This window comes from Salvia splendens, chromosome 9, assembly GCF_004379255.2.
Source record: "Salvia splendens isolate huo1 chromosome 9, SspV2, whole genome shotgun sequence".
NCBI classification, from domain to species: domain Eukaryota; kingdom Viridiplantae; phylum Streptophyta; class Magnoliopsida; order Lamiales; family Lamiaceae; genus Salvia; species Salvia splendens.
Window position 1 is genome coordinate 6,572,140 of NC_056040.1, and position 27,795 is coordinate 6,599,934.

General features: G+C 37.9%; 4 protein-coding genes and 2 non-coding genes across 6 annotated transcripts; 1 reads left to right on the forward strand and 5 right to left on the reverse strand.

Annotated features, from left to right (window-relative positions):
• Window positions 1-2,695: 2,695 nt before the first annotated feature.
• LOC121749717 (boron transporter 1-like) lies at window positions 2,696-6,953 on the reverse strand. The gene is made up of 12 exons (XM_042144316.1): window positions 6,213-6,953; window positions 6,053-6,135; window positions 5,619-5,811; window positions 5,369-5,507; window positions 5,132-5,297; window positions 4,885-5,051; window positions 4,620-4,793; window positions 4,437-4,532; window positions 4,217-4,354; window positions 3,802-4,121; window positions 3,446-3,713; window positions 2,696-3,170 (listed from the first exon to the last, which is right to left on the reverse strand). The coding sequence occupies exons 1-12, from the start codon at window positions 6,314-6,316 to the stop codon at window positions 2,871-2,873; spliced, it is 2,148 nt and encodes a 715-aa protein (XP_042000250.1). The 5' UTR covers window positions 6,317-6,953; the 3' UTR covers window positions 2,696-2,870.
• Window positions 6,954-11,318: 4,365 nt separating this feature from the next.
• Window positions 11,319-11,391, reverse strand: TRNAF-GAA. Its single transcript has one exon. It is a non-coding gene; the product is annotated as a tRNA-Phe (tRNA).
• A 36-nt stretch (window positions 11,392-11,427) lies between these two features.
• On the reverse strand, window positions 11,428-14,380 carry LOC121746649 (GDSL esterase/lipase LIP-4-like). The gene is made up of 5 exons (XM_042140559.1): window positions 14,102-14,380; window positions 13,373-13,558; window positions 13,061-13,218; window positions 11,972-12,242; window positions 11,428-11,883 (listed from the first exon to the last, which is right to left on the reverse strand). Exons 1-5 carry the CDS (start codon window positions 14,334-14,336, stop codon window positions 11,642-11,644), a joined length of 1,092 nt encoding a protein of 363 aa, XP_041996493.1. The 5' UTR covers window positions 14,337-14,380; the 3' UTR covers window positions 11,428-11,641.
• A 754-nt stretch (window positions 14,381-15,134) lies between these two features.
• Window positions 15,135-16,580, reverse strand: LOC121746947. Its single transcript, XM_042140913.1, has 3 exons — window positions 16,369-16,580; window positions 15,673-15,747; window positions 15,135-15,575 (listed from the first exon to the last, which is right to left on the reverse strand). Exons 1-3 carry the CDS (start codon window positions 16,519-16,521, stop codon window positions 15,414-15,416), a joined length of 390 nt encoding a protein of 129 aa, XP_041996847.1. The 5' UTR covers window positions 16,522-16,580; the 3' UTR covers window positions 15,135-15,413.
• Window positions 16,581-18,048: 1,468 nt separating this feature from the next.
• LOC121748275 (autophagy-related protein 8i-like) lies at window positions 18,049-20,014 on the reverse strand. Its single transcript, XM_042142517.1, has 5 exons — window positions 19,855-20,014; window positions 19,718-19,773; window positions 18,848-18,900; window positions 18,453-18,541; window positions 18,049-18,365 (listed from the first exon to the last, which is right to left on the reverse strand). Exons 1-5 carry the CDS (start codon window positions 19,892-19,894, stop codon window positions 18,157-18,159), a joined length of 447 nt encoding a protein of 148 aa, XP_041998451.1. The 5' UTR covers window positions 19,895-20,014; the 3' UTR covers window positions 18,049-18,156.
• A 586-nt stretch (window positions 20,015-20,600) lies between these two features.
• On the forward strand, window positions 20,601-20,673 carry TRNAF-GAA. Its single transcript has one exon. It is a non-coding gene; the product is annotated as a tRNA-Phe (tRNA).
• Window positions 20,674-27,795: the final 7,122 nt, after the last annotated feature.

A 27,795-nucleotide genomic window follows, 5' to 3' on the forward strand; every position in this document is an offset into this window, starting at 1 on the left:
TACCAAAATTCTCTCTCTTTGTGGAATTGGGATTCATGTGCAATGTACTACTACTAGGAAGCTATTGCTGAGAGCTTTCGATCAAACCTCCGGAAAATAAATTACTACATTAGCCAAGAATTTCTAGACTCAGCCAAATTTAAAAATAAAAACCAAATTTTATACTTACATTCTTTTTAGTAAACCAAATGTTTTGTATAATCAGTGTACTAACGGACAATTAGGTCTTTTCTTATTACTTAGTCAAATTATTTAATATTGATAATCAACTTGTTTGTAAATTTGAGCGTGGGCCATGGGCATGTGCTTTATGCTTACTTCAATCAATGTGTTTCACATGGGCCGACTCTAAGATGGTTCACGAGTTGATTGGGCAGGGCCCATCATTGCTCAAATTGGATCAGATGAAAGCCCATTTCACATCTCCCCTTAATTTAATTTTTTTAGTAATCCAATGGAGTTCCAATGCATATGGATCCTCTTTCGGTTACCACCTACACGGATTCACACGATCAATTGAACCCAACCGTTCGACCTATTGATTGAAGAAGGGCAACGTTTTATATACGAAAAGTATTATTTTATTTCAAAATTAATCTCAATATATGTCATAATAATGAACTTCACATTTTATTGACTCATTTTTAGTTAAATTTTATTATTATACTAATATATTAAATTAGTAGTACTTTTTAAACTCATTTTGTTTTACATTTCTTAAAACCCATATCAGGTTAAAATGAGACACATATTGGAGGAAGAAGGGAGTACTTTTTTATAGATTACATTTAATGGGACCACTATTAAATATTTTCATGGGTGTAGACAAACACTTTCTGGTTTATGGTTTCTCTTAGCTTTAGCTATATGATTTATTCAGTGAAGAGAAGACGACAAATGTAGCGATGAACCTAACTATCTGGTGTGGGAATGGAGAGGTTTGGAGAAGAATTTTTGGTGGTAGAAAGTTAAGCAACTATCATAATCAATTACTATTCAATAAACACATTTATCAAAATATCAAATCCGAGAGGCATTTGAAATCTATTATTAAAGATAGAAAGTAATTGACTTATACTACCACCTACTGCTATTATTACAGAGTGAAGTTAAAACCAATGAACATAAGCTTAGTTTTATCTAGGGGAGGGGGCATCAATCCAATGGACCAAAATAAACATATTATTATTTCAATCTCAAAGCACAAGTAAGCATCACAAAATTTATTCGTATATTTAATAATTAACTACTTCTAAACTGTTAAGTGAACTTATATTAGAAGTACTATATTTCATCTTCAATTTTTAACTGAATAGACACACATAGGCTTAAGTTCCTACCAAACTTATTTCATCTTCAATTTTTAACTGAATAGACACACAGAGGCTTAAGTTCCTACCAAACTTGTTTTTTTAATTTCTTTTGTTGATCTTCAAAATTATAGCCTCTATCAGTTTTTGTCTTCTACGTGTGAATTTGGTCGGTTTGTATTCACCACAAACAAAAGATTCCAAACAATAACAAAACTCCATATTTTCATGATCATACATTCAATCTAATCAAAACTGCAATAATCCACGGAATTTCCTGAATAGTACTCCCTCCGTCCCATGTTACTTGCACTGTTGCTTTTCGGCTCGTCACAAACTCCTTACACTATTTATAGTTTAAGTTAGAATTAATGCATTTAATTAATATGTTAGTTTAAGTTAAGAGCTCCTTTATTAAGTGATGTCTCATTACACTTAAAATTCTAATTTAATTACACTAAAAAATCAATCCCAAATTTACGGCTTAAAATGAAAAGTGCGAGTAACATGGGACGGAGGGAGTAGTATTATTGCATTCTATTTTGATGCAATAAGCCAATTCTAGATTGGACTATAAAGAAATATAATTGAGGTGGACAAAATATTCAAAAAATACATTCTACTTTTATGCTTGAAAATCGGCTTGTGCTTTTGTTTGAAAGCGGACAAAGATTGTATGATATGATTTAGAAAAGAATTGTAATCTGCTACCACTACCATAGTCAATGCTCTTCATACCACAATATTCTCTTTCTTGTTTGCAATCAACAACGTAGGACCCTATTCACCTTCAACTCTATTTATAACCCTTGCTTTTCTTTGTGGATTCAACTGTTACTTTGCAAAAGGAAACTCCTTTCTTCAAACTATTTCCCTTTTTTATCATCCTATTTTTTTTTCTGCTTACTGATATGATTGATGGTTAATGAGTTAAGGGATTAAGGAACTAAAACACATGCTAACATCATGGATTAATGATGATCAAGTTTGAGTTAAGGATGCAAATGGATTTATGTCTCGCATTTTCGTCCAATCAAATATCGACATTTAACTTCGAAATTTAAAATAAATAAAAAAATACGAATTGAATCGAATAATCTAGAAATACAAATTTTTAAAGGAAATGAATCTGAATCTGAATCGAAATGTTTAGTAATCCAATACTTTTATAACCAAATCCGAACCGAACTGAAAAGTCCAAAAACTTTCAAATTTCCAAATCAGAAACATGTAGAATATTTGGTTTTGAAAAACAATCACAAACTGAAAATCCAAATCAACTTTGATATTTCGATCAGTTAATCAGATTCTGACATTGCATGCTGTTAATCAAATTTTGTGAAATGTAGATTTAAAGACAGAATTATGAAAACAAGTCTTCATTATGCTATTCAACAAACTTACTATTTCCAGCATTTAAGGAATCAATGTAAGGTTAATTATACAAGAGGTCTCCCCTCAACGAGGGGAGTGTTTTTTACAATAACATAACCAAATCAAAGCTCTAAGAAAACTCTTGGACAGCTCTCTATCGGTCGGATAAAGGCGCCCACGTTTTTCTCACTGGTTTGAAGTTGAGTTATGTGGACTCATCCCCAGATTAGACGCCCCAACTTCTCCGGTCTTGGGGCTGTAAGGTCCTCTTGGAGTTCTCCCGCCTCTCAGCTCGTTTACACGCGGGCTGTATGCTTTCTCAGAGAAATGGGGGCTCTGCAGCTTCAAGTCCTTTGCTGGGGTAGATGACGAACTTGTGACCTTTGGACTGCAGATATGCTTGATCTCACCACGACTCCTTGTGATGATCCCGTCTAAGATCTCTCCTCCATCTGCAAAGGAGAGCCTCGACCCGAGTTCTCCCTCCTGCATAAGAATTCAAGAACATAAATAAGCAGCTTCCTAACTCCTAAGCAAGGTTTCTTGTTAAATCAAAACAAAAAAATAAACTCAGCTTATAGAAGTTTAACAATTTTTCAATAATCTTATTTTTATTATATTTTCTTGATAAACTCTTAAAACAAATGGGAATAACAAAGATAAAGAAATGAATTAGCCATAATATAATTTAAAAATGTTTGAGAAAAGAGACTCTTTTATAAAAGTATAGGTGCAAAGGAGTAGGCAGAATGATGATTTACCTGTGGGATGTTAAATGGCACGGCTGGAGCCTCTTCATAGTCCGCAGCGTCCAAATCTTGAAGATGAGCGCCTTTGAAGAACTTTGGCAGTGCGTACTGCCTCACCGGGACTAGAAGCATGATAAGGAGAGGGAAGAGGACCCCTGCAATCGGAACCCATGTGATCCCGAAGCAGAGAAGCAAGTACGTCGTTTGGAATAGGGTGAACATCGCAATGGTCTTGAAAGGTACAGTCTCGACAAATGAGGCATGGTAGTCCTCCAAAACCCTATAAGTTCACAAAAGGTGGCTAGTTAGTTTAGAGATTTAGAAGTAACCGATTCTTGAAATCACGAGACGAGGAAAATAAAACAGACTTGTATCGCCTTCCCGGTGCAGTGAAGAGAAGTAGTATCCTCTCCCAGAACTGGTTGCCGGGTAAGCTCTCAATGGCCATGAAAGAGAAATATCCCCACAGCACGGAGGTGGGGATCATTCTCAAAGCGGGCATTGCAGCAACGCACCCTCCAACCATGGTGGATTGCAGCAAGTTGCTGAGACGTTGTTCTTTGACCTCGATGGGGAGCAAATCGTCAATCTCCTTCTCAACATCGAAAACTGTCTCATCCACGGGAGCATCAAAGCTTCCCATGCTTGAGGCCAGCTGAATTGTGGACTCTTTCAGCTCCTTCAGACCCTGATGAGTAGTAAATAGAATTTTAATGTTGGCACATTTGTAACTACAAGGATCAATGCAGTAAATACGAGAAAAAGTGGAGGGAAATAGCATACAGTAGTTGATGGCTGCTGGTAGATAAGTGGAGTCTGCATTTGCTGATAAGCTTCTTGCATGTTTCCATACAATTGTGCCAAATTTGAGTTCTTTTGAATGCTTTCACGTGCTGTGGCAACGAGCCGATTCCTGAGTAACTGCGTTATTCGTAAAATAAGCTTTAGAGAGCAGCTAAACGCAACAAAATCTGCAAGAGGAGCCACTGAGATGGGGAATCACCTGATGTTTGAGAGTGGCTAGGCTTTTCGTATGCATTGGCGACTGTGGAATTACACCGTTTGATGGAGGGATGCCTAATAGACCGCACATTAACGTCTGACAGAAAAGAAACACGAGAAATGGATCAGGAAATGAATACTACTCGTATATAAAAAAATACGAGTAAAAGTCTGATCTACTAACCAAAAATCCGAGAAGTAGTAAATCATAATGGAAGGAAGGTGGCTTTCTCAGATTGAATTCACTCTGCTGAGCCAACTGAGACGCGACACTGTGGTCAAAATAGTAAAGGACTGCGATCATCGTTGCAGGAATGAAAGCTCCAAGTATGTAAATGATCGGTACATTTAGCATATCCTGAAAAAGTATGGGTACATTCAGCATATTTTCATGTTGTATTGGAGAACTGAGGTACTCCTATTATGTTAAACTAATTTAGGTGGCATGCCTTTATCACTGTCCAATTCTCGTATGCACCCGGTGACCACGGATTTGGGCTGGAGAGACGTCTTGGAATTCCTTCCGGAACATTCTTAGAAGGAATATATGAAACTGCTGTCCACACCAACACCATCAGTGGCACTCCGTAGTCTGCTATAAGGCTCCTGAGCGAACCTGCAAGGAGACAGTAAGCAAGCAATCGTGTTAAAAATTCGCCTAAAAGACTCTCTCATTTGTATGACAATAATACTAACCAGACCCGTAACGCCATGATCTAGCTTTTCGGCTTCTCAGTGCAGTTAGCAGTAGACCAAAGGACAGCACTAAAGCAAACATGCCATTAGCAAACCGCCATGAAGTCATGAAAGCGGGTAGGCTCGTGTCTGCCCTTTTCGGTATGTGGAACTCATCCACGATTCCCTAACAAAGTTATATTTTAGAAGCTGAAATTACAAAATTCAAGAAAAGGGATTTCTATGCATTATCCTTACTTTGATTGCTTGCTGCATAAAGAGCATGGCGATGAGCATACCAAACAATTCCCCGGCCAGACGGGTGAATCTGTTGATGATGGAGCAGGCTCCGAGAATAGCCAACAAGAACAACAGAGCTGCAGTCCAAACACACACCCTGCGTTTTTGTTTACACGTAAAGCCATTAGTCAAACAACAACAACACGTCAACTCAAATCAAACAAGAATCACCACAAAGCCATCAAATATGTGAGACGAAGGAGCTCACCATCCAGTCCATGCGAGAAACAACTCACGGCCCAAGTCGGATCTTTGCTTAGCAAAGTTGAACATGAATGTGTACATTATCACAGTAGGCTCAGCAACTCCAAGAATCAGCAATGGCTGTCCCCCAATTATTGAGTGTATGATGCCACAAATAGCAGTGGATGCTAGAGTCTGAACAGCAGTTAAAACCCCCTCTGCAATATTTAGGATACAACTATCAACACATCATCAAACTCAAACACCAAGAAAATGGAGTCTTGCAAGATCCTTTAACAATATGATCAATGCAACAATTTCTTTGAGTTAAAGCATCTATACCCTCAACATACAAACAAATTTCAACATCTCTAAACTTATTTACAACCACCCCAGGACATGAACAATCAAGAATTTGTAATGTAATTGTGAATAAGGGCAGATTGAATTGAATCTAACCAGTGCTTCTCTCAAGCTGCTCCCCAAATGAAATAACTGGAATGGCAGAAGCAAAGAATATGTATGTTGTAGGAGCCAGTATCCTGCAAATCAAAAACACAATCACAACTAAAGAAATTGCAAAAATCCCCTAAAAAATTCAAGAAAGTGAAAGGCATACCTGAAACCAGCCTTGAATCCACCACTCCAATCTTGCTTGTAGCAACGCAGCCGGTTATTAATGTCATTCTTAATCCCACGAAAGGGCACAAATGATTCCTCCATTTTCAAATAAAACTTACTCCCAAAGTATTTTCTTCAAATTTCAGAGGAAAAAAAAACAGCTCAAAAAGAGCTATGGGAGAAACTGCATTGCCATTGAATGCATCAAAGAGGAATAGGATTACGCAGTTTTTGCCCAATGATTTACATAAAGTTTGTAAAACTAATCACCCCTTCAAGTTTCACCAAATGCCAACACTTCAAATCAAGATTCTTGAATCTTGATTGATAAAAATGTCAGCTTTTGACCTTTTCCCCTTGTTTTATAAGCACTATTGGAGATTAAGGAAAGAGCAAGACTGAAAGAAGAGTACGCATTCAAGAATCTTGAAAAGTGCAATGAATATTTCAGAAAACGGGTAAGAGTAAAACACAATGTGATTGTGAGCGCGCGAAGAAGAGAGTGGAAGATCGCAAATATAAAGGAAGTGAGTGCGTGCGTGTGTGGGGGGGAAGAGAGAGATTAGGAGAGGCGGGTCAAAACGTGAGCTGAAAAGGGATCTGCAGTATTATTGAACAATACATACTCTACCACAACTTTGTAATGAAATGAATAATTAAAAGCTCAACAAAATGAAGAGGAGAAGGAATACAGTTGGAGAGTAGCTGGCGGTGGCAGTGTTAATAGGCAGTGAAACAGTCACCTATCAACACAAGTTACAACTAAGCTCTTTCCTCCCATTTTCATTATCCTACATAAAGAATACTGCGAAATTCAATAAATTCAGTTGTGATCGGATAAACAATGATGAAATGCCAATTTCATTCATGTGGCATTTACTCAGAATTAGTAGCAAATTTAATGTCAATTTAGTCATCCAAATCCCAAAATAAATTTTAATACTATAAAAGTGATAGAGATAAAGAAAATTTAATAATTGAAATACATTATAGGAAATAATTTACAAAAGTAGAAGGACATTAATTTCTGTGGAGACTTGATTACTAGAATGAGACAGAGTTAGTGAAGCAAATCTGTTGGAATTAATTACTTAGCATAATTGATGAGATCAGCATGCGGTGAATATGTGTCTGCCAATTAAAGATATGAAATTAAATTAATAAGCAGCATAGTCAAATAGTGAAAAAATCAGTAGTGGTAAATAAAAAATGAAACATGCATACGTAGAAATGTAGCATGACAGCAAAACTGTCATATAATCAAACCGCGTACATGCATATACCTCTGTCTAGCCACTATTTTAAACTCATTCATTTTTAGACATCTTTCCACCCACCTCTTTATTTATTTATTTATTTATTTATTTATTATTACCAATATTTTTTCTGTAAAGGTTGACTTTTTTTATTAATCTATATGTTCAGTTTTTGTACTCGATCTAAAAAAAACTAAGATAGTTATTTTTAAATAATGTTTTTATTATTTATAAGTAGAGTTGCTTGATTCATAATTGAAGCAAATTAGAGCTAATAATTAAATGAAACCATCACTAGAATCATTCGTCTGCCATGTGTTTGTTAAATTGTTTGTTAGGAGTTAGAACCCTTTTATTAGTTTCTTGAGATATTTCCTCATTATTTTACGTTCTATACAGTATTTAGATAAAATCAGGATTATAATATTTTTGGTAATTTTGGGGCTGATTATAGTTTATGGTATGATCTTTGTCCCGAATGAGTTGCAAAAATGTACTATGACACATAATTTTTTTTTGTTGAAGCCCGAATTCAATGTGGATGTTTTGATTTATTTTTAATATTTTCAAAATGAAATATTTTCCTACATAAAAATAACATTCATTTTGATGCTCAAGTGAAAACTGATTTTTCCATACAATTTATTCAATAAATCAAAAGATAAGTTCATTTTTTTAACATGGATCAAAGGGAAGATCATAAACTATAATTACGCCGACTCACAAAAGCAAAAAGTATATATTGTTAAAAAAAATTGATATTTATTTATTTGGGAAAAGGGCCTTGAAATTTTAAAGTTCGAGGAAAAATATGTCTCTTCTAAATTTCATTTCATAAATAAAATAATTATTTCATTAAATAATCTAAAAAAGGTTGCTTCATCATTCGACTGATTATTACTTCCATTAATAGTCTAATAAAAGGAACGGTGGAGTGGAGTATTAATTAGCAGCGTCACCACAATTATTCGATTCATTTTGTCCATGCAAAAACAATTCAAATAAAGTGAAAAGGAAATAAAAACAAAAAAAATGTTTAAGGTATTCTGTTAAAAGAGGGTGCATAAGGAAGTGGAAAATTAGATCACGAATACAATGTTTATAATATACTATTATCATGCTAAAAAATGGTGGGCAAGGGGAATCTTGTTTTGATTCAAAAGCATAACCAAAGAAAGTGTTTGATACATAAACCAGAGATTCGGATTCATAATATAATATTCATATTTCCAAATATTTTAAAGTATTTTAGCTGAATTATTTAGAACTTGTTTCAAGTAAGGATGAATAAATATCTAAATTGTTCATACCCACTCAGTGTAGTGCATGATTCATACGTTAAGCCTTAGAGCATCCACAACCGTGCTCTTGCCAGCGGCACGGTTGTGGGCCCGGCCCCACTTTTTTTGCCTACTCTCTGGCAAGAGCACACAACACCCACAGTTGTGCTCTTTTGCAAGAACGAGCACAATTAATTTAAAATTCAATTAAACAATAACATTTCAATAATACTAAATTTCATTAAAAAAACCTAAATAATATTACAAATGACAAATAAAATAAAAACGAGCCTTTCGTGGGCTCCCTCCCGGTCACGATGAATGTAGCGCCGATTTGATCTGGTTCGTTGAGGAGGAGGAGCGGGGGTATTCGCCGCGACATATGCTTCGTAAGCGGCACGATGTTGTTCGTAGTATTCTTGTTCTTCGCGTTCCGCTTCCGCCATAATATGGGTGAAATCCATTTGAGGTTTTGAATGAGGGATGAATGTGTTGATAGTTTGTATGAGAATTAAGAATGAGAGATGAATGGGAGATGAATTGATGTGATAAATGGATGATGAATGTGTGTATTTATAGATGATTTTGGGGGAAAAAAATCAAAAAAATAAAAAAAAATCAGAAAAAACGAAAAAAAAACGGCCATATTTTTGGGATTTGGAAAATTTTTTTAATCATTTTATATAATTTAAAAACGATTTTTAAAATAAAAAAATAATTCAAAGGCAACGGCTATGCCGTTGCCCAATCATAAGTCGCCACGTCGCCTGCTCGCTGGCACGGACGGCGGCCTTCACTCCCACCACCGTTGTGGATGCTCTTAAGGCATCCTTCGATAATAGCAAATTAAAAAACAAATTGTACACTTTCCAATTAGAAACATATTTCTCATTAGAGATATATTTTTCAAAAAAGTTTAATGTTTGCGTTAGAAATTAGAAGCATTTATTGGGGTTTGAATTTGTGGAAATTTTTATAATACATAAAATTGAGTGGTTTAATTGATTTATAGGAAAACATAAACAATCAGTAGATTTGTAGCCATTTAACCTTATTATTTCCCCATCATATATATGAAGCTCATTTATTTATACAAGATTCTTAATCTTCAGCTTGTTAATGCAGCAAATGCTTCTAATTTCTAAACCTAATCAAATGATCAATTGAGTGGTTTGATTGATTTATGAATGTGCAATTCCCTTCAGAGAGAAGAAACCATTTATTTAGCAAGCAATTATTGACTTCATATTAAAAGTTAAAGCTGTCATTCATAATAACTATTGCATCCATTAAAAAAGGAAAACATAGTCAAACAAATGATATTTTAATTGAACCATTCTGTTTTGCTTTCGACTTTCAAGGTTGTCAAGGGCACATTTTTTAGAAAAAAATTGATCCCACTAATCTCCATGTCATGTATAGACCCATTTGCTATTACTTATCCTATTTTATGATGTTTCATATGCATTTCATTTTTATTTATTTTTTTGAAATTTCAATTTCCAATGTTTCATTAAACTAATGAAGTAAGTATTAATTAAGGTGAACTTTGGCGGTTAGGTTAATTATTCCATAGTAAGGATATGTAAATTTATTCAAACTTCAATTTTTAATACTAATAAATGTTAATTATGGCTCATTATATAACTATAGATTTTATTTTTACAATATACACTATATTATTAAATTCAAAAAATTAATAAACTTGATAAATACTGAATCAATAAGAGACTCGAGATGTATAGTGTGACGAATTTATTCAACCTCTCTTGATAGTAAACATAAGTGGATTTTGGTTTTAAAAAATGGATTAATTTGTACACATCGAACCAAGTTAAAATGTAGACATATATCTAACTAAACAAACATAGATTTATTTTTGTATGATACTCCCGTGTTTGTAAAAGAATATTAAGTGCTCTAAAAAAACATAAATATATTTTTTTTGCAGATAAAATTAATACTTATTTTTTCCCTTTGCCAATTCTATGCAGCTAATGATGTTATTTTGTGTATCTCGCTTCTGAATTTGATTTACTAGCTTTTGAAAGGTAGAATCGAATGATTTTGTCTGGCACCAAAAACTCTTTTTAAATTCATAGCAACAAAATCATTGAGAGATTTGAGGCTGAGAAAAAAACCACGAAATAAATGACAATAATAAAAATAATATAATAATCGTGAGGTAGTTTAATTTTCATCTCAACCATTGGCCAATGCGTATGGCCCCATGTTAATCTTTGTAGTTTTTTAATATTTTTGAGAATTGGCATGCTAATGCTTCATTTTGATCCATCGCTATTTCAATATTTCAAATCTCAAGTATTTTATTCTTTTAGAAATGTGAATGATTACTAATAAACATGTTAGTGAATTATTAAGGTCAATTCTCTAGAATAGTCATCTAGAAGAACAAGAATAGTAGTGTAATAATCAGCTATAAATGGACCTAAGAGAAACAATGATTTAAAAAATAGTGAATAGGCCTAATTTTGACTAGGCCCAAAACAAATGGGCTTGATTTTTAAGAGAGATTGCAGCCCAAAACATGATTAAAGAAAAGAAAAATGCGATGAACGTGGATCGAACACGTGACCTTCAGATCTTCAGTCTGACGCTCTCCCAACTGAGCTATCCCCGCAACTTATTTTCTGCTTTTAAAATAAACAATCTCTAATTATTATTTTAAAATAAAATTTTATTTTATCTACACCATACCATATAATTCTTGTCTACACAATTTATTCTAAAATGAAAAATGAGTAGCATATTTATATTACCGATATATATAAACAACAAAATCATCCAAGCAAGTTGTTGATCCAACTAATTAAGACTTGTTCGATCAATTAATCATCTTCAGTTTAGCTACATAGCGGTAGTAGTGTAAATTAGTTAATGCAGAAGAAGGTAAATGGAAGGTTAGGAGTGGAATATTTAGTAGACAAGATTGCAGAGGCAACAATGGTATTAGCAGCCTCTGTGTAGTGCACTCCATCCCAACTCACGTAGGGCCTTGCCCCTGCCCCTTCCTTACACAGGTCGAACCCTGCATCCCGACACTTTTTCTCTGGATCGAAGTTGTAAGGCGCTCCACCATGTCCGCAACATGCCATCAATGGATTCTTAATACCTAAAAAATATTGGCAACAGTTGTATTTCAGATATTTTGCTGAATGCAAGTCATATGTTGTATGATTATGACTTTATGAGTCACTAACCGTAGGTCGAAGAATTTGCAATGAGGCTGTATTTTATAGAGTATACATCCACATAGACGATGGTCATGTTTTTCATCTGATCGCGTAGTTGTTGGCAAAGATCGCGCAGTTGGGAGTTGAATGCTTTGGACGCGTCATTCATGGAGGCGATGCAGCCGTATTGGTCTACTTGGGAGGTGTTTGGTTTGAGTGACCCGAGTTTTTCAGGCAGGCAGCCTAACGGCCCCGTGTTGTGCACCCACAAGTTCTTCCCACCGAGTATGTGTATGTCCTATATTGTAAGTAACTTGGAGTGAACTCACATAATATTCATTTTGGTATTGTAATTTTTTTTTAAATAAGCAGCCAATAACATGAAATAATTGACTCCTACAATTTTCATTAATCACACTCCCTATTTGTGAATTGAACATATTTTGTCCTTCAACTAAGAATCATCAAGCTTATTAGTAGTGAATTATCCTATTTTGCCTATAATTCATGACTAATTAAGAGGCTTTGTGCTTCTGAATAATATATATAATTTTGTCGACAATTCACAACACGAAATATCTTCGTCACCAATTACCCAATTTGCCTGTGAATCAACATTGTTTTGCTTACAATTCACAACCACGAAGCTTTTAATCATGAACAACGCCAATACACATGAATTAAGGTTGAAATACTAGTACTTTAGCCCAAAAATAATACTCCCCCGTCCCACCTTAAGTGATCAACTTTTCATTTTGGGTTGTCCCATCTCAAGTGATTGATTTCCTTTTTCAGCTAAAAACAAAACTTCAACCATCTCTTACTTTATTCTCTCTTACTTTTTCCTCTCTTATACTTTACTCTCTCAACTTTAACTCAGTACATATCATTTTCTTAATTCCCGTGCTGAAAAGAAATCCATCACATGAGATGGGACGGAGGAGGACTACTCAAACCTTTTTATACCCTTTTCACTGTTTCATATTTTTAAATAGCAAAATGGATAAATGAATTTTGGCATTATACATACTATACTACTTATAAAACTAGCCACCCCAATAAAAACAAGTCTAGTAATTGGCATGCAAAGTCATGGTGAGAGTGGTGTTTGCTTACCCACATAGCCTCCTTAATCTCAGAGATGAAAGAAGGGATCTTTAGAAGAACTTGGTCGTACGGAAAGTTGTTGAATGCAGCCGTGAGATCATTTTGGCCTATATCGATCATGTAGAGGGCGTTCTTGAATCCTTCTTCTCCCACAAGATTCTTGTGACCTTCTCCAAAACCCATTAATAGAAAAATCAATATCATCAAAGGATCATTAGCATAATTATAAGATAGTGCACAAAATAAGAATTTGCATGGTGTTAATTATGTATATATAAATATAATCTGAAATGGGTTGTAATTAACGTTTCAAGTTTAGACCTTGGGATTGGAGGCGGAGAGAGTGATTATGGAAGCGTCTGAATTGAAGAATTTGAATGTTCAAACTGAATGCAACGTATTTAGGGAGAGTGGCTGAGCCAGCAATTGCGAAATTTGCTCCATTTGAGAAATCTGCCTCCAATGATTCCAGATAAGGACTCAAATAATTTGACTTCACATTTTCGCCTGTGTTTTAATTTTCAGAAACATGGAGTATACAACAACATTAAAACATTGGAGCTAATATATCAAAAAAATAAGTACTAGTAATATGCAAGAAGGTGATCACGAGCACTATAGTATATGCAAGTTGTCATGAATAGATAACGAGAATCTGATCACGTAAAGCAAGAAGCTGTCTTTCACGGGATTACAAACACCCCACGAATCTTGAGTAATTCAAATTCAATTTTTTTAGTTTGAGAATTCAAATTTTAAAAAGGACAGTTTTAACTTTTATGCTATTTGCACCTGACAATGAGGGTTACTGTACAGTAAAATAAATGTCCCTACATCCACGCAAAAAAGTCTTATCCATGGATGACACAGATTTTAATGATAAATTGGTAAAGTAAAAGAGAAAAAAAAGTGAGTAAAGTATATGGAAAAATTTTCAATTTTTATATGAGACTATTTTTTATGGACGGAGGGAGTATGATAATTTGATGGTTTTAATAGAAAAGACAAACTTAAGCTTGGTGGGAGCTTAAGCCAATATTAGTAGCTTACAAAGGAAGTCGATGATGAGGCGACCGTCACACAGGCGACCGGTGGGGCGATGAAAGAAGGCGCGGCCGTCGGGATATCCGAACTCGTATCCCATGGCTGCAGCAAGGCCGCCGGTGTCTGAATTCGAATCGCCGAAGTTGAATATCACTGGTTTCCTGCTGCACTGTGAAGCAGCATCAAACACCAGCATTGAAAATGTGACACAAGCTATGAACATGCCATTTTTGGATTTCATCTTTTAGTTTGTTTTTAATGAGATATGAAAAATTGGGACCTTAGTATATATAGAGAGGAGCAAATTGCATTTGTTACTAAATGGTTAAAGGGGAACGTGACAACTATCTCCCAATATGGTTGTCATTATGTAGGGGGCGAATATTGCATTTTCTCTTAAATGGTGGGAGAAATGCGTCTTGGACTAATGCATATAAAATCTCAATCTATTTGCTATTTTCATGATCAGTTGACAGATATACACCACCATTTTTGCTCATTTTTTAGTGGATGGTGATTGGCCGAAGAATCTAGCAATCCAAACTCTGTTTCATTTTCTTGAAAAAACAAGGTAATTCACAAATTCCTTTGTGTTTTTAGTTTATGGTCATGGGTAGTTGGATTGAGTCGGACTCGACTATATTAGTATTCAAGTTCTTTCTTCTATGTCTTATAGTAGTATCTTGATATTTTTCGGGTCGTTGGAAGAAGGGCTTCAGTTGTCTTGATCGCATGTAAGTTCGGATATCACGTATTTATCGGGAAGGCACCAACGGACTGCAGCGTGTCACTCTCTAGGACAGTCTTCTCTTTTCTTTACCTGTATGATCGAGTAGAGTCTTTTTAGATGCACTCTCTTCTCTTTTTTTAACAACATATAGTATGACACATTCTCAACCTATGTGTTTTCACATTATAGATTGGTAATGTTTTATTTAAGATAAAGCACTAATTCGATGATGAATGGGCTGAAGACTTATTTGGCACTCCACTATACTAGCAGTAGAGACATATATGGAACACACGATTATCCATCATCTTATCATGAAAATGAATTTGATCCAAATTTATAAATGGAGAAATCAAGCTACAAACAGGTCTCTTTTCTACAGGCACAAAAAGGCAAGGGCAATATTTTCATAACAATAGGCAGAGATACATACTTTGAAACTTACATTAGGGAATTATCCTTCTCTAGCACAAATTATGCATAAAAAGGGAAAGATAATATTTCTTCTGAGAATGTGTTTTCTAATGGGTATTGAACAGAGCAACGGCGTAGAGAAGCAATACAGTGTGCCGACTAAAACTTGGTTTTCTAAGTCAGAAGGCTGCATTTGAATTTGCCATCCGACAGGGTCAGCTTCTCTGCTTGTGTAACGACTTCTAGTGGAAGAGGACTGAAACTCCGGGATGGACCATAGAAATGAGGAAACGTATTGGACTCGTCCACAGTTTCGTACATCAAACCATTTCCAAGCTGCCACAGTTAATACTTGTTAGCTCATACTCACAAGCCTAGGACACAGCCGGGACTCTGCCAATGCATAGTTATTATCATTGTATGCAATATGTACCTTTTTAGCATCTATTTTGAGTAGATATAGATCCTCCTTAACATTCAAGAAAAAGTTTTGCAGAGTTGATTGGACCTGCAATGGAAAATATTACAAGGTGCAAAGTTAATTTCAATTATTGAGTAGTATATAATTCTGAAACTGTAGTAGTATAAGAGAGAGAGAGATTATGCATTGTGCAAACTGGTAGTACAACAGAATTTAACAGCTAGCAAGCACATTATTGATAGGAAGATACATCCTTTTCTAGTCTATTTTGCCAAAATCCATCATCTTGGCAAACTAATTTGGCAGAGAGACCTAATTTAGTAAATTCCCAATCATAAACCACCATTGAAAGTGGACATCAAAACTCAGTAATGATAGCTTATGTGGATAAACTAAATCAGCTCTATAACTTAATGCATCAACAATCCAGATAAGGTTAACAATAATAGATCATTATCATTGTGAATGAAGGTCATTTTACACACAGTAGATGAAAACAGAAATCCCATAACTTCCAACGGAGCAGGGACTTTGAAGTACAATTACACAATTATTATAAGCAATGGTTTAGGTTTAATCAAACAATCTCAGCGAATCATTCAAAATAACGAAAATCGTCTGCCAACTACTTAAAAAACTGCATTAATCACTTTATAAAACTCTGAAAAAATAACTCAATAAGAAAGGCGAGGTTAGGTATCTGTGCACCTGATCGAGCTTGCTGAGATGAAAACAGCCAGTTGATTGATCGAGATTTCCACCGAAAGTAGCGCCGCTCCGCTGCAGCTCCTCCCATTCCTCGGCGGTGCTGATCCTGTACACAAATTCTTCGCCTTCTTCCAACCCCTCATTCGCAGCCATTCTCGACTTGCGATTTGTTGATAATGCTTCTTTTTAATTTATATCGGTTGACGCTGACATTTTTTCTTAAATCTTTTCTTACAGAAGATAAATTAGCGGTGTTATTATATTTACTTCCGAAAATATTATGTTTATAAATGCAGCTAACTAGATGCCAATTACTTTAACAAGAGAAATGGCATTAATTTGCTATTGAGTAAAGGCCAAAATTGGTCTTGAACATATAGCCATTTTACGATTTTGGTCCTAAACATTATCTTTTGGATTTTTTGGTCCTGCACATATGGACATTTGATCATTTTGGTCCTCCGTCAATATTTCCGTTAAAAACTAACGGTCAACATTATCTTTTGGATTTTTTGGTCCTGCACATATGGACATTTGATCATTTTGGTCCTGCACATATGAAATTTTGATCATTTTGGTCCTCCGTCAACATTTTCGTTAAAAACTAACGGTCAACGGCCGATTTTTGACTAAAACAATGGGTTGGGTCGGGTCGTGTTTGGGTCGGGTTTGGGTTACACGTTAAGAAAAAAATAATATTTTCTTAAAATCTAAGCATAATATTTTCGTTAAAATCTAAGCATAATATTCTTAAAAAATTAATTAATATTTTTTAATTAATAAAATTAAAGTATAGTATTTTTTAATTAATTTTTTCATGAATTTGAAGAAAATATTATGCTTAGATTTTATTAAAAATAATTTTTTAATTATTTAATTTTATTATATAGATTTAATATTAGTATACTTTAATTTTATTATTTTGACTAAAAAATGATTATTTTAATTTGATAATTTTTTATTTTATCGTGTAATATCATGTTTAAATCGTATAATAACATCATGTTTTAGTCGTTATAATATTTTTAATCAACAAAAATAACTAAAAATTAAAGTTTTATAATTTTTTAATTAATAAAAAATAATTATTTTTTTTCTTAACGTGTAACCCAAACCCGACCCAAATACGACCCGACCCAACCCATTGTTTTAGTCAAAAATCGGCCGTTGACCGTTAGTTTTTAACGAAAATGTTGACGGAGGACCAAAATGATCAAAATTCCATATGTGCAGGACCAAAATGATCAAATGTCCATATGTGTAGGACCAAAAAATCCAAAAGATAATGTTGACCGTTAGTTTTTAACGAAAATGTTGACGGAGGACCAAAATGATCAAATTTTCATATGTTCAGGACCAAAATGATCAAATGTCCATATATGCAGGACCAAAAAATCCAAAAGATAATGTTTAAGACCAAAATCGTAAAATGGCTATATGTTCAGGACCAATTTTGGCCTTTACTCTTTGCTATTTCAACTTGTTACGGTTAACATATATTCATCAAGAAATGAATTAGATAAAACAAATTAATTCATTATAAAAAAGTATAAATGTGGAATATTGTAGTTGTAGTATTAGTAGTATTACATAGTGTGAGATGCTTTTGGATTAAATGTTGCCTTAGATTGCCTTAGATTCTGCAGAATCTAATGTATTTGAGACACAATGACACACACATTTGACATTCCAGCAACACAAACACAATAACAAATGTATACATACCATTCAAATATATTTACAGTCACGGGCATAAGGCATGGCATAGAAAGAGCATACTATTAGGCATTAGCCAAGAGAAAACTCATTCCACATAACATTATGATAGCTGCCAAATGTTTTCTCGCTGCTGTAGCACATGTAAAGGAACCCACCAAGAGAAAACTCATTCCACATAACATTATGATAGCTGCCAAATGTTTTCTCGCTGCTGTAGCACATGTAAAGGAACCCATCGTCGTCCTTGGATGAATTGTACAAGGACTCGATCAAGCTTGCTGTGAAAACAAAGAAAACAAAATAGGATAAGAAACCATCGACTTTCATACAGCGAATGTCCAAAAAAGTTAGGGAAGAGATCGTACTTGTTTGTGGTTTCCCGGGATCCAGGCGGAGCCTTGCGGCCAAAATGTGGATAAATTGGCCGACTGACATGTCACGAGGTACCAGGAATCTGTTGGAAGCACACATGAAATTTTAAAAACACATTAACTCATCAACTGCTAAAGAATGACTGAAAAGAATACTCTCCAAATCTCCCCAAGCAAATAGTGTATAGTAATCGACTCTGCTAGATATTTAAAAATCAATTCTTGAAATGAGAAACACTCTCAAGGCACTGAATCTATGAAATCTAAGCACCGATAAATAATTTACATATATTGTACTCCAGGTGTTTGTGTTGCATAATACAAATTAAACCTCAAGGCCAGTGAAAACTACATGGAAAACAGTGGTTAACAAGGAATGAAAGACTTACTTCCTCTTCTCCATTTCAGGGAGGTCGGACTTAGAATATCTTTCAGCAACAACCTAAAATATAGTCCACCAATAAAACAACGATATGGCAAAGCAAGTACATGACCGATACAAGGCGTAAGGAAGTCATCCATTTATCCGAATTATCTAAAGAATCTTGAAAATTCATAGCTAATACACAAGAGCAACTCAGTTTTCAAGCAAGTTTCTTTTGGTGATATTTGCGTTTTCTAAATTGCTTTAAACCAATAATTTTTTTTCTATGAAACGAAATTTTAATTCATCCTAAATACAATCTTTCAACTCAACCTGAACTAAACTACAAACGTAGAATGAGTTGCAAGATACTGCAGCCAAAGCCAAACCTACCAAACAATGAAATCATTTCTAACCATAAATATATAGTATCAGAGAATCCTAAAGAATTTTACCAAGGATGAGACCACAGTCTTTCTTTCTAAAGACTATCAACTTAAAAAGTGGCAACAATGATGTTTACTTAGCTCTTCTTCAATCATCTAGAGCTTGAGTCTCAAAACAAAGCATAACATGAAAACTCAAATCACACCAGTTTTATCAGAAGATGTCCAAACACAAAAGCATACTCCGTGATCATGACATGACAAACACACATATTATAGGAATTTACATAATTTCTTCATCTATCAAGTCCGAGGATCTGAGTAAACATTTTCAAATATGCGTCTAGAGCTTCAGGACGGAAGCAAAAGGACTAAAGCAGAGGAAGAATCAACAAAATAAACTCAATTACTTAATCAAACGGCACCGATTTCAACTGTAAACTAGATAATGAAGCTTTGCATAATTCAACAATTTCGTAACAAACTGAAAGTGTCAGAAAAATACATACAGGAACTCGATCGGGATATTTGGCGATGATATCCTGTGATTCTTCTGCCCTTTCGTCTGGAGATAAGATAGCCGTCAAATTTGTAGGAAACAAAAGAGGCAAAAATTGAGGTGCAGAGAGAAATTAAAGCAACGAACCGAAAGAAAACTGTTCCTTGAAAGACTGCATCTTGCCCATCTCGGTCCGTAGATGTTGCTTTGCTTCCGATCAGAATTTGGTGGGGAGAGAGGAAAAGGGGAAAGATAAATGTTGAGTAATTGATTGGATAGTCAGAATAGATAACAAATAAAATCAACGATGTCGTGTTTGTGTATATTATTTGATTCTTTATCCGCAATTCATTGGATTGGCCCACGGCCATTTAAAAAGTACTCCCTCCGTCCCGGATAATTCGTCACAGTTTGATCGGGCACATATTTTAAGAAATGTACTACCTCTGTTCCTGAAAATTTGTCTCATTTTTCTATTTTCGTCCGTCCCTTAAAATTTGTCCATTTCCCTTTTATCATTTTTAGTAGTGGATCTCATATTCCACTAACTCATTCCTACCCATATTTTATTATAAAACTAATATATAAAAGTAGGACGCATAATCCACTAACTTTTTCAACTCACTTTCCATTACATTTCTTAAAATTCGTGCCGAGTCAAAGTGGGACAAATTTTTGAGGACGGAGGTAGTAATGAAAAGTGAGTTGAAAAAATTAGCGGAATGTGGTTTCTATTTTATATATTAATTTTATAATAAAATAAGTGAGTTAGTGTAACATGGAGTCCTCGCAAAAAAATCGTAAAAAGTAAAATGGAACAAAGTATGTGTAATTGATTAAAATGGAATAATGAGACAAATTATTATTATAACAATGCTGTTATTAAGGAAAAAGCGGGGATAGCTCAGTTGGGAGAGCGTCAGACTGAAGATCTGAAGGTCACGTGTTCGATCCACGTTCACCGCATTATTTCAACTTTTTTCACTCTTCTCAAAATTATGCCCATTTGTTTTGGGCCTCGTCAAAAGAAGGCACATGTTTTTTTTGTTGTGTTTTCTACTCATATTATTCTTTATTTCGTAATATTTCTTTATCTACCACGTTTTAATTTTTCGGTTTTTTGTATTGCATGATGGTAAACGACTTATATAGTTTGCGTTCATTTAATTTTTAATAATACTAGTTGATGAATCGGCGAATTTCTGATGTTAGTGAATGCAGGAAGATGCAGATCACGACACAGAGATTTTTACGTGGTTCGATTTACTGAGGTAAATCTACGTCCACGGGAAGAAATGAGGGCAGAGTTGTATTGCTTGATCTGTTTTCTTACAGCTTACAATACAGACTTGCTATTTTGTATTTTATCTCTAGAAAGCGAGAGAGTCTAACCCTATCTATCTGATCTAGGTTCTATTTATACATTAAACCAAGATCGTGGCATGCAGCCATTTACTAGGTAGTGGATGTCGTGGAGATCGTGGCGATCTTGCATGGGTCCACTATCCTGCATGTTAATGACTGCTTGACACCACTAAATAGATCGTGGGTGTAGTGGAGGAGGAAATCCTGCATGAGTCCACTATCTCCTAGTTCGGTCGAATACTGAGACCGAACTGCTGAATTATTGCCGAGCAGCTTTTGCCGATCCGAGAGTAGAGCTTGATGCCGACCTGAGAGCAGAGTTTGATTGGTTGGCTTTTACCGAGCTGTAGGCTGGGGCCGAACTCTTTGGTTGTGCCGAACTGAACTCTTTAGTCATGCCGGACTGATACTCTTTAGTCATGCCGAACTGATACTCTTTCTTGGGCTTTAGGCTGATGGGCTTTACTGCTGTTGGGCTTGTTTAGTACGTACTCCATCACTACCCCCCCCGGAAAGCGAAGTGAATTACTTCGGCATTCTGGATAAAGGTACGGGGTAAGTCGATGTTTGTCCTTGGTCTTATGAAGTGAACTCTTCTTTGACCGGACTCGTCTTTGGTCTGATGAAATAAACATCTTTGACCGGACTCGTCTTTGGTCTGATGAAATAAACATCTTTGACCGGACTAAGCTTGTGTCCTAATTCGGCGAGTTTTATCGCTCGGATCGGACTTTCCGTTGTCCTAATTTGGGGATCGGACTTTCCCTTGTCCTAATTCGGCGAGTTTTATCGCGTGGATCGGACTTTCCCTTGTCCTAATTCAGGCAAGTTTTATCGCGAGAATCGGACTTTCGTTGCAGTTCGTTTCAGACGAAGTGCTTGATTTTTAAGCCGAATTGTGGTCTTGTATCTTCTGTAGAAGCTTTGACTCACAATCGTTGGCTTGTTGCAGCTCGTTTCAGACGAACTGCTTGTTTAAGCTGAATTGTGGTCTTGTATCTTCTGTAGAAGCTTTGACTCACAATCGTTGGCTTGTTGCAGCTCGTTTCAGACGAACTGCTTGTTTAAGCTGAATTGTGGTCTTGTATCTTCTGTAGAAGCTTTGACTCACAATCGTTGGCTTGTATATGTTCTAAGAAGGGGATCAGCCTTCGAAGAACAAGATACCTCAGTAACATTTGTAAGAGACGACACGCACATAGACAGACAAAACGCACAGAGACAAATAAAGACCAAGTAAACCAAATAAAGCACATTGACTGAACAGGACGCAAGACTGACTGACCGGACTGTCTCTTACAAATGGAACTTTTTGAGGTTGGAAATGTGCCATGTTCGGGGTACCTGTTCTCCTGACATGTGAGCCAATTTGTAAGACCCTTTGCCGAGGACTTCGGACACCCGATACGGACCTTCCCATGTGGGTTCGAGCTTGCCCAGCTTTTCTGCTCGGCTTACTTCGTTGTTTCTCAAGATGAGATCTCCCACTTGAAATTGCAGCTTCTTCACCCTTTGGTTGTAATACCGGGCTACTTGCTCCTTGTACTTGGCTGCTTTTATGCATGCCAATTCTCTTCTTTCTTCGGCAAGATCTAGCTCGGCTCTCAGTCCGTCGTCATTCATTTCTGAGGAGAAATTTAGAGTTCGGGGACTGGGTACGCCGATCTCCACCGGAATTACGGCTTCAGTGCCGTACACCAGACTGTACGGAGTTTCACCGTTGGAGGTTGTGGGTGTAGTTCGGTAGGACCATAGGACTTGAGGGAGATTTTCTACCCATTGTCCTTTGGCTTGTTCTAACCGAGCTTTTAACCCTTTCACCAGGATACGATTTGTTACCTCCGTTTGTCCGTTTGCTTGTGGATGAGAGACCGAAGTGAACCGCTGTTGAATATTCAGCTCTTGGCACCAATTCTTGAACGTCTTGTCGGTGAACTGAGTCCCGTTATCCGAGATGAGGATGTGGGGTATGCCAAATCGGCACACTATGTTCTTCCAGACGAAGTCCAATGCCTTTGAGCTCGTTATCGCAGCTAATGGTTCAGCTTCCACCCACTTCGTGAAGTAGTCCACGGCAACGATTAGGAATTTCATTTGCCGAGGAGCTTGAGGAAGTGGTCCCACTATGTCTATGCCCCATTGCATGAAAGGCCAAGGGCTCTGCATAGTGGATAGATCGGTCTGCGGCATCCTTGGGATATTTGCATGGATTTGGCACTTTGGGCAGGTCTTGACGAGCTGCACTGCTTCTTGTACCAAGGTTGGCCAATAATATCCCCATCTTAGAACTTTTTTAGCTAAAGCTCTAGCTCCGATGTGGCTGCCGCACGATCCTTCATGAACTTCTCTGAGGATGTAGTCCGTCTCTTCTGGTCCTACGCACCGCAATAACGGCTGGAGGTAAGACTTTCTAAAGAGGACTCCTTCATGAAGTTCGTACCGAAGTGCTCGGCACGTGATCTTCCGAGCTTCTCTCTTATCCTCGGGCAATTGTCCTTGATCCAGATACTGCAAGATTGGCGTCATCCAGTTCGGCGAGCTGGATACTGAACATACCTCGGCTTCATCAATGCTTCGATGCATTAATTCTTCCGCCTTTGAGCTCGGATCTGAGGCCAACTTACTTAAGGTATCTGCTCGGCTATTTTCCGCTCTGGGAATGCGGATTATCCGAAAATAGGAGAAACTTTGGCTGATGCTTTGCGCTTTGTCCAAATACTTCTTCATTCTCTCGTCACGAGCTTCACTTGTACCCAACATGTGATTTACTATGACTTGTGAATCACAATGGACTTTGAGAGATTTGACAAGCAAACTTTGCGCTAACTGGAGTCCGGCCAGGAGGGCTTCGTACTCGGCTTCATTATTAGTAGTGGGGAATAGGAACCGGAGTGAGTAGGTTACCTCGTGTCCGTTGGGAGCGACAAGTAAAATACCAGCTCCACTTCCCATCTTGTTTGAAGCTCCATCTACGAATCCGCTCCAGCAGTCCAGCGGCTCTTCTTCGGATTCCAAGGGCTGTGCTAGTTCGGCATTGGCAGAATTTTTCTGTTCGGCAATGACAGGGATTGCTTGATCGAACTTGGCCTCTGCAAGAAAATCTGCCAAGGCTTGTCCCTTGATGGCTTTTCGAGGTAGGTACTCGATTGAGTGTTCTCCCAGCTCTATGGCCCATTTGGCGATTCTGCCTGATGCTTCTGGCTTGGTCAAAACTTGCCGAAGAGGCAGATCGGTTAAGACGCATATCTTGTGAGCATAGAAGTACGGCCGCAGTCTCCTTGCTGCATTTACTAACGCCAGAGCAATTTTCTCCAGAGGTTGATACCTTGTTTCTGGACCTCTTAATGCTCGGCTTGTAAAGTAGATGGGAAACTGCTTTAGGCCTTCTTCTCGTACAAGCACCGCGCTAATGGTTTGATCGGATGCCGCTAAGTATAAGAAAATTACTTCGGCTTCGGTTGGAGCAGAGAGAATAGGAAGCTCGGCTAGATAACTTTTGAGCTCGTCAAAGGCCTTTTTCTGCTCGGCTCCCCACTCGAACTTTGGTGCCTTTTTCAACACCTTGAAGAACGGCAGTTGCTTTTCGGCTGCTTGGGAAAGGAATCGATTCAGTGCGGCTAGACATCCGGTTAGCCTTTGCACGTCATGTATGGACTTCGGCATTGCCATGTTCTGAACGACTTGAACTTTTGAGGGGTTTGCCTTGAGTCCGTCCTTTGAAACCAAACAACCCAGAAACTTTCCCGAATCTACCAAAAAGGTACATTTTTGGGGGTTGAGTTTGAGGTTGGCTTTTCGGAGCACGTTGAGAGTGGATTTGAGGTTGTCTTCGTACTCCGAAGTGCTTTTGCTTTTGACAACTATGTCGTCGACATACACTTCAACCTGTTTTCCGATTAGGTGCCGAAAAAGCTTGTCTACCATCCTTTGATAAGTGGCTCCGGCATTCTTTAAACCGAATGGCATCTTTTTATAAGCGAAAATGCCGAAATCGGTAATGAAAGCTGTTTTCGGAGCGTCACTCTCATCCATCAACACTTGGTGATATCCTTTGTATAAATCAAGAAAACAGAAAATTTCGAAGCCGATCAAAGCTTCTACTTTTTTATCTATATTCGGAAGGGGATAGCAATCTTTAGGACAGTGCTTGTTTAGATCGGTAAAATCTATGCACATCCGCCATCCTCCTTCTTTTTTCTTGATCATCACAGGATTAGCCACCCAAGAAGGATATTTCACCTCGAATAGTACATCCGCTTTTAGTAATTGGCGGACTTCGTCATGGATGACTTGGCTTCTTTCTGCCGCAAAGAGTCTTTGCTTCTGTTTTACTGGCCGGATTGAAGGATCAATATTTAACCGATGAGTGATTACCTCGGGGGGCACTCCGGTCATGTCCAACGGAGACCATGCAAAGACATCTTTGTACTCCTTGAGGAGCTGAATGGTCTTTTCCCGGAGTAGAGGCGTTCCTGCGAAGCCGATCTTGACCGCTCTGGATGGATCATCTTCGTATAACTGAACGGTCATTGAGTTCGGCTCTGAAGTGACTTCGGTCATCTCGCTTGCCTCTGACTCCGGTTGCTGTGATTGCTATGCTTGATGGTGCCGAACTGATTGCTCGGCACTTTTAAGCGCAACCTGCAGACATTCTTTTGCTCTCTTTTGATCACCTCGGATGACCGCTATCCCACCTTTAGTGGGGATCTTGATGGTGAGGTGATAAGTAGAGCAAACGGCCCGAACTGTGTTGAGCCAGTCTCTCCCCAGGATGATGTTGTACGGGGACCGAGCTTTCACCACAAAGAACTCGATCATCGTATTGGAGCTTGTAGGCGCTTTTCCCACCGTGATCGGAAGGCTGATAATACCTTCAGGGCGGGTGTCCTCCTGGGCGAAACTTTTCAGAGGAAGTGGAGCCGGACTGAGCCGAGCTGGATCCACTTCCATTTTATCGAAACATTCTTTAAAAAGAATGCTGACTGACGCTCCTGTATCCACAAATACTCTGTGGATCAGTTTGTTTGCCACTCCGGCTTGAATGACAATAGCGTCTTGGTGAGGAGAGATGGCTGGGACGGGATCGGCATCTGAAAATGTAATCACTTCGTCTTTCTTCAGCCTTTTATGTGTTGGCTCCTCTTGATTGGAACCTCTGCGTTCTGCTTTTAGGGACGACTTAGTCTTCCCGGCAGGGAGAGCATCAATAGTCTGGATTACTCCATCATATTGCAGCTCGTCGTCGTCTTCGGGATCCTCATGCCTTTTCGGATCCTGAGGATTGCAGTTCGCACCTCTCTGCCTTTTGTTCTTTTTCGGCTGCTTGCTTTGGTATTTTTTTAACGTTCCTGTTTTCACAAGAACATCAATACCTGCAGCCAAATCTCGGCACTCCTCGGTATCGTGTCCGTGGGCTTGATGGAAGGAGCAATATTGATCCTGAGGTCGCCGCACGGCTGATTTCGTCATCCGCTTTGGTCTTTCGAACATATCGGAATGTAGTTCGAAAATTTCCGCTCTTGACTTGTTCAGCGGTACGAACTGAGCGGGCGGCTTCTCGGGGTTGAGACGGGGTCCCAATCTGTCTTGCACCGGAGCCCTTTGAATTCTTTCAAATGGAGTCCGGCGAGGATGCCCCTGATCGCTATGATCGGGCTTCCTTCTGTCTCCTCGGGACGATGAGCTGTCTAACGACCGTTTGCGACGGTCTGCCTCATCGGCCCGGGAGTACTGGTCCACAATGTCCCACATTTCCTGAGCTGTCTGCGGACCGCACTCAACGAGCTTCCTGTAGAGAGCTCCAGGCAGGATTCCATTTTGGAATGCCGAGATGACAAGCAGATCGTTGAGATCGTCTACTTGCAGGCATTCCTTGTGGAATCTTGTCATAAAGTCGCTGATTTTTTCGTCGCGACCTTGACGAATAGAAAGCAGCTGAGCCGAAGTGATCCGGGCTTCCGCTTTCTGAAAGAACCTCCTGTGGAAAGCATCCATTAGATCTCGGTAGGATCTAATGCTGCCTTGAGGAAGGCTGTCGAACCACCTTCTGGCGTTCCCGATGAGCAGCTCGGGGAACAGCTTGCACATGTGGACCTCGTTGAGACCCTGGTTCGCCATGTTATATTGATAGCGTCCCAAGAAATCATGAGGATCCACGAGTCCGTCATAGGTTATCGACGGAGTTCGGTAGTTCCGCGGCAAAGGAGTTCGGGTGATATCGTCCGAGAACGGAGTTTTTAATGCTCCGTACATGGCGAACCCGACATCTCTTCGGTACGGAGGAGATGGAGTTCTCCTGTGGTTCCGGTACCGAGGAGGAACAGGAACATGTCGGGGTTGAGGATTCTTTCTCCTGGAAGACACGTCACTACTGCGGTAGTGACTTTCATGCCTAGATGAGGAGGGAGAATCCGTCGTTGTCTTCTCCGGCTGTTGGCTCTTCTGCAGGAAGGTTAAGAACTCCTCCTGCTTCTCGGCCAAGAACAGCTTGACAGCTTCATTTAAATCGGGCTGCTGGGAAGACTCGGTGCGATGACTCCTGGAGGGGCTTGTTCCTTCTTCGTGAGAACCGGAGGTAGATGTCTCCCGAGGCCGTTTTTCAGACCTGCGAGCTGGACTAGCTTCCTCACGGTTATCACGAACGGTATTATGGGTGTTATGTGATCTGGTATGCATTTTTTTTTTGGGGTGGAAAAAGGGTCAAAAATTCGCTTTATCACAAAT

Bases quoted from the DNA above. Each gene is read 5' to 3' on its own strand.
- LOC121749717 (XM_042144316.1), bottom strand. From the start codon at position 6,316: ATGGAGGAATCATTTGTGCCCTTTCGTGGGATTAAGAATGACATTAAT. The intron at 5,812-6,052 runs GTTAGATTCAAT...TAAATATTGCAG, and splicing joins GCAGCTTGAGAGAAGCACTG to AGGGGGTTTTAACTGCTGTT. The intron at 4,122-4,216 runs GTATGCTATTTC...ACTACTCATCAG, and splicing joins ACCAGCAGCCATCAACTACT to GGTCTGAAGGAGCTGAAAGA.
- LOC121746649 (XM_042140559.1), bottom strand. From the start codon at position 14,336: ATGAAATCCAAAAATGGCATGTTCATAGCTTGTGTCACATTTTCAATG. The intron at 13,559-14,101 runs GTAAGCTACTAA...ATTAAAACACAG, and splicing joins CCTCATCATCGACTTCCTTT to GCGAAAATGTGAAGTCAAAT. The intron at 11,884-11,971 runs GTTAGTGACTCA...AATATTTTTTAG, and splicing joins TGCAAATTCTTCGACCTACG to GTATTAAGAATCCATTGATG.
- LOC121746947 (XM_042140913.1), bottom strand. From the start codon at position 16,521: ATGGCTGCGAATGAGGGGTTGGAAGAAGGCGAAGAATTTGTGTACAGG. The intron at 15,748-16,368 runs GTGCACAGATAC...TTTCCATTGCAG, and splicing joins ATCTCAGCAAGCTCGATCAG to GTCCAATCAACTCTGCAAAA. The intron at 15,576-15,672 runs GTACATATTGCA...TAACTGTGGCAG, and splicing joins TCAAAATAGATGCTAAAAAG to CTTGGAAATGGTTTGATGTA.
- LOC121748275 (XM_042142517.1), bottom strand. From the start codon at position 19,894: ATGGGCAAGATGCAGTCTTTCAAGGAACAGTTTTCTTTCG. The intron at 18,542-18,847 runs GTAAGTCTTTCA...TGCTTCCAACAG, and splicing joins CCTGAAATGGAGAAGAGGAA to ATTCCTGGTACCTCGTGACA. The intron at 18,366-18,452 runs GTACGATCTCTT...TTGTTTTCACAG, and splicing joins TCCCGGGAAACCACAAACAA to CAAGCTTGATCGAGTCCTTG.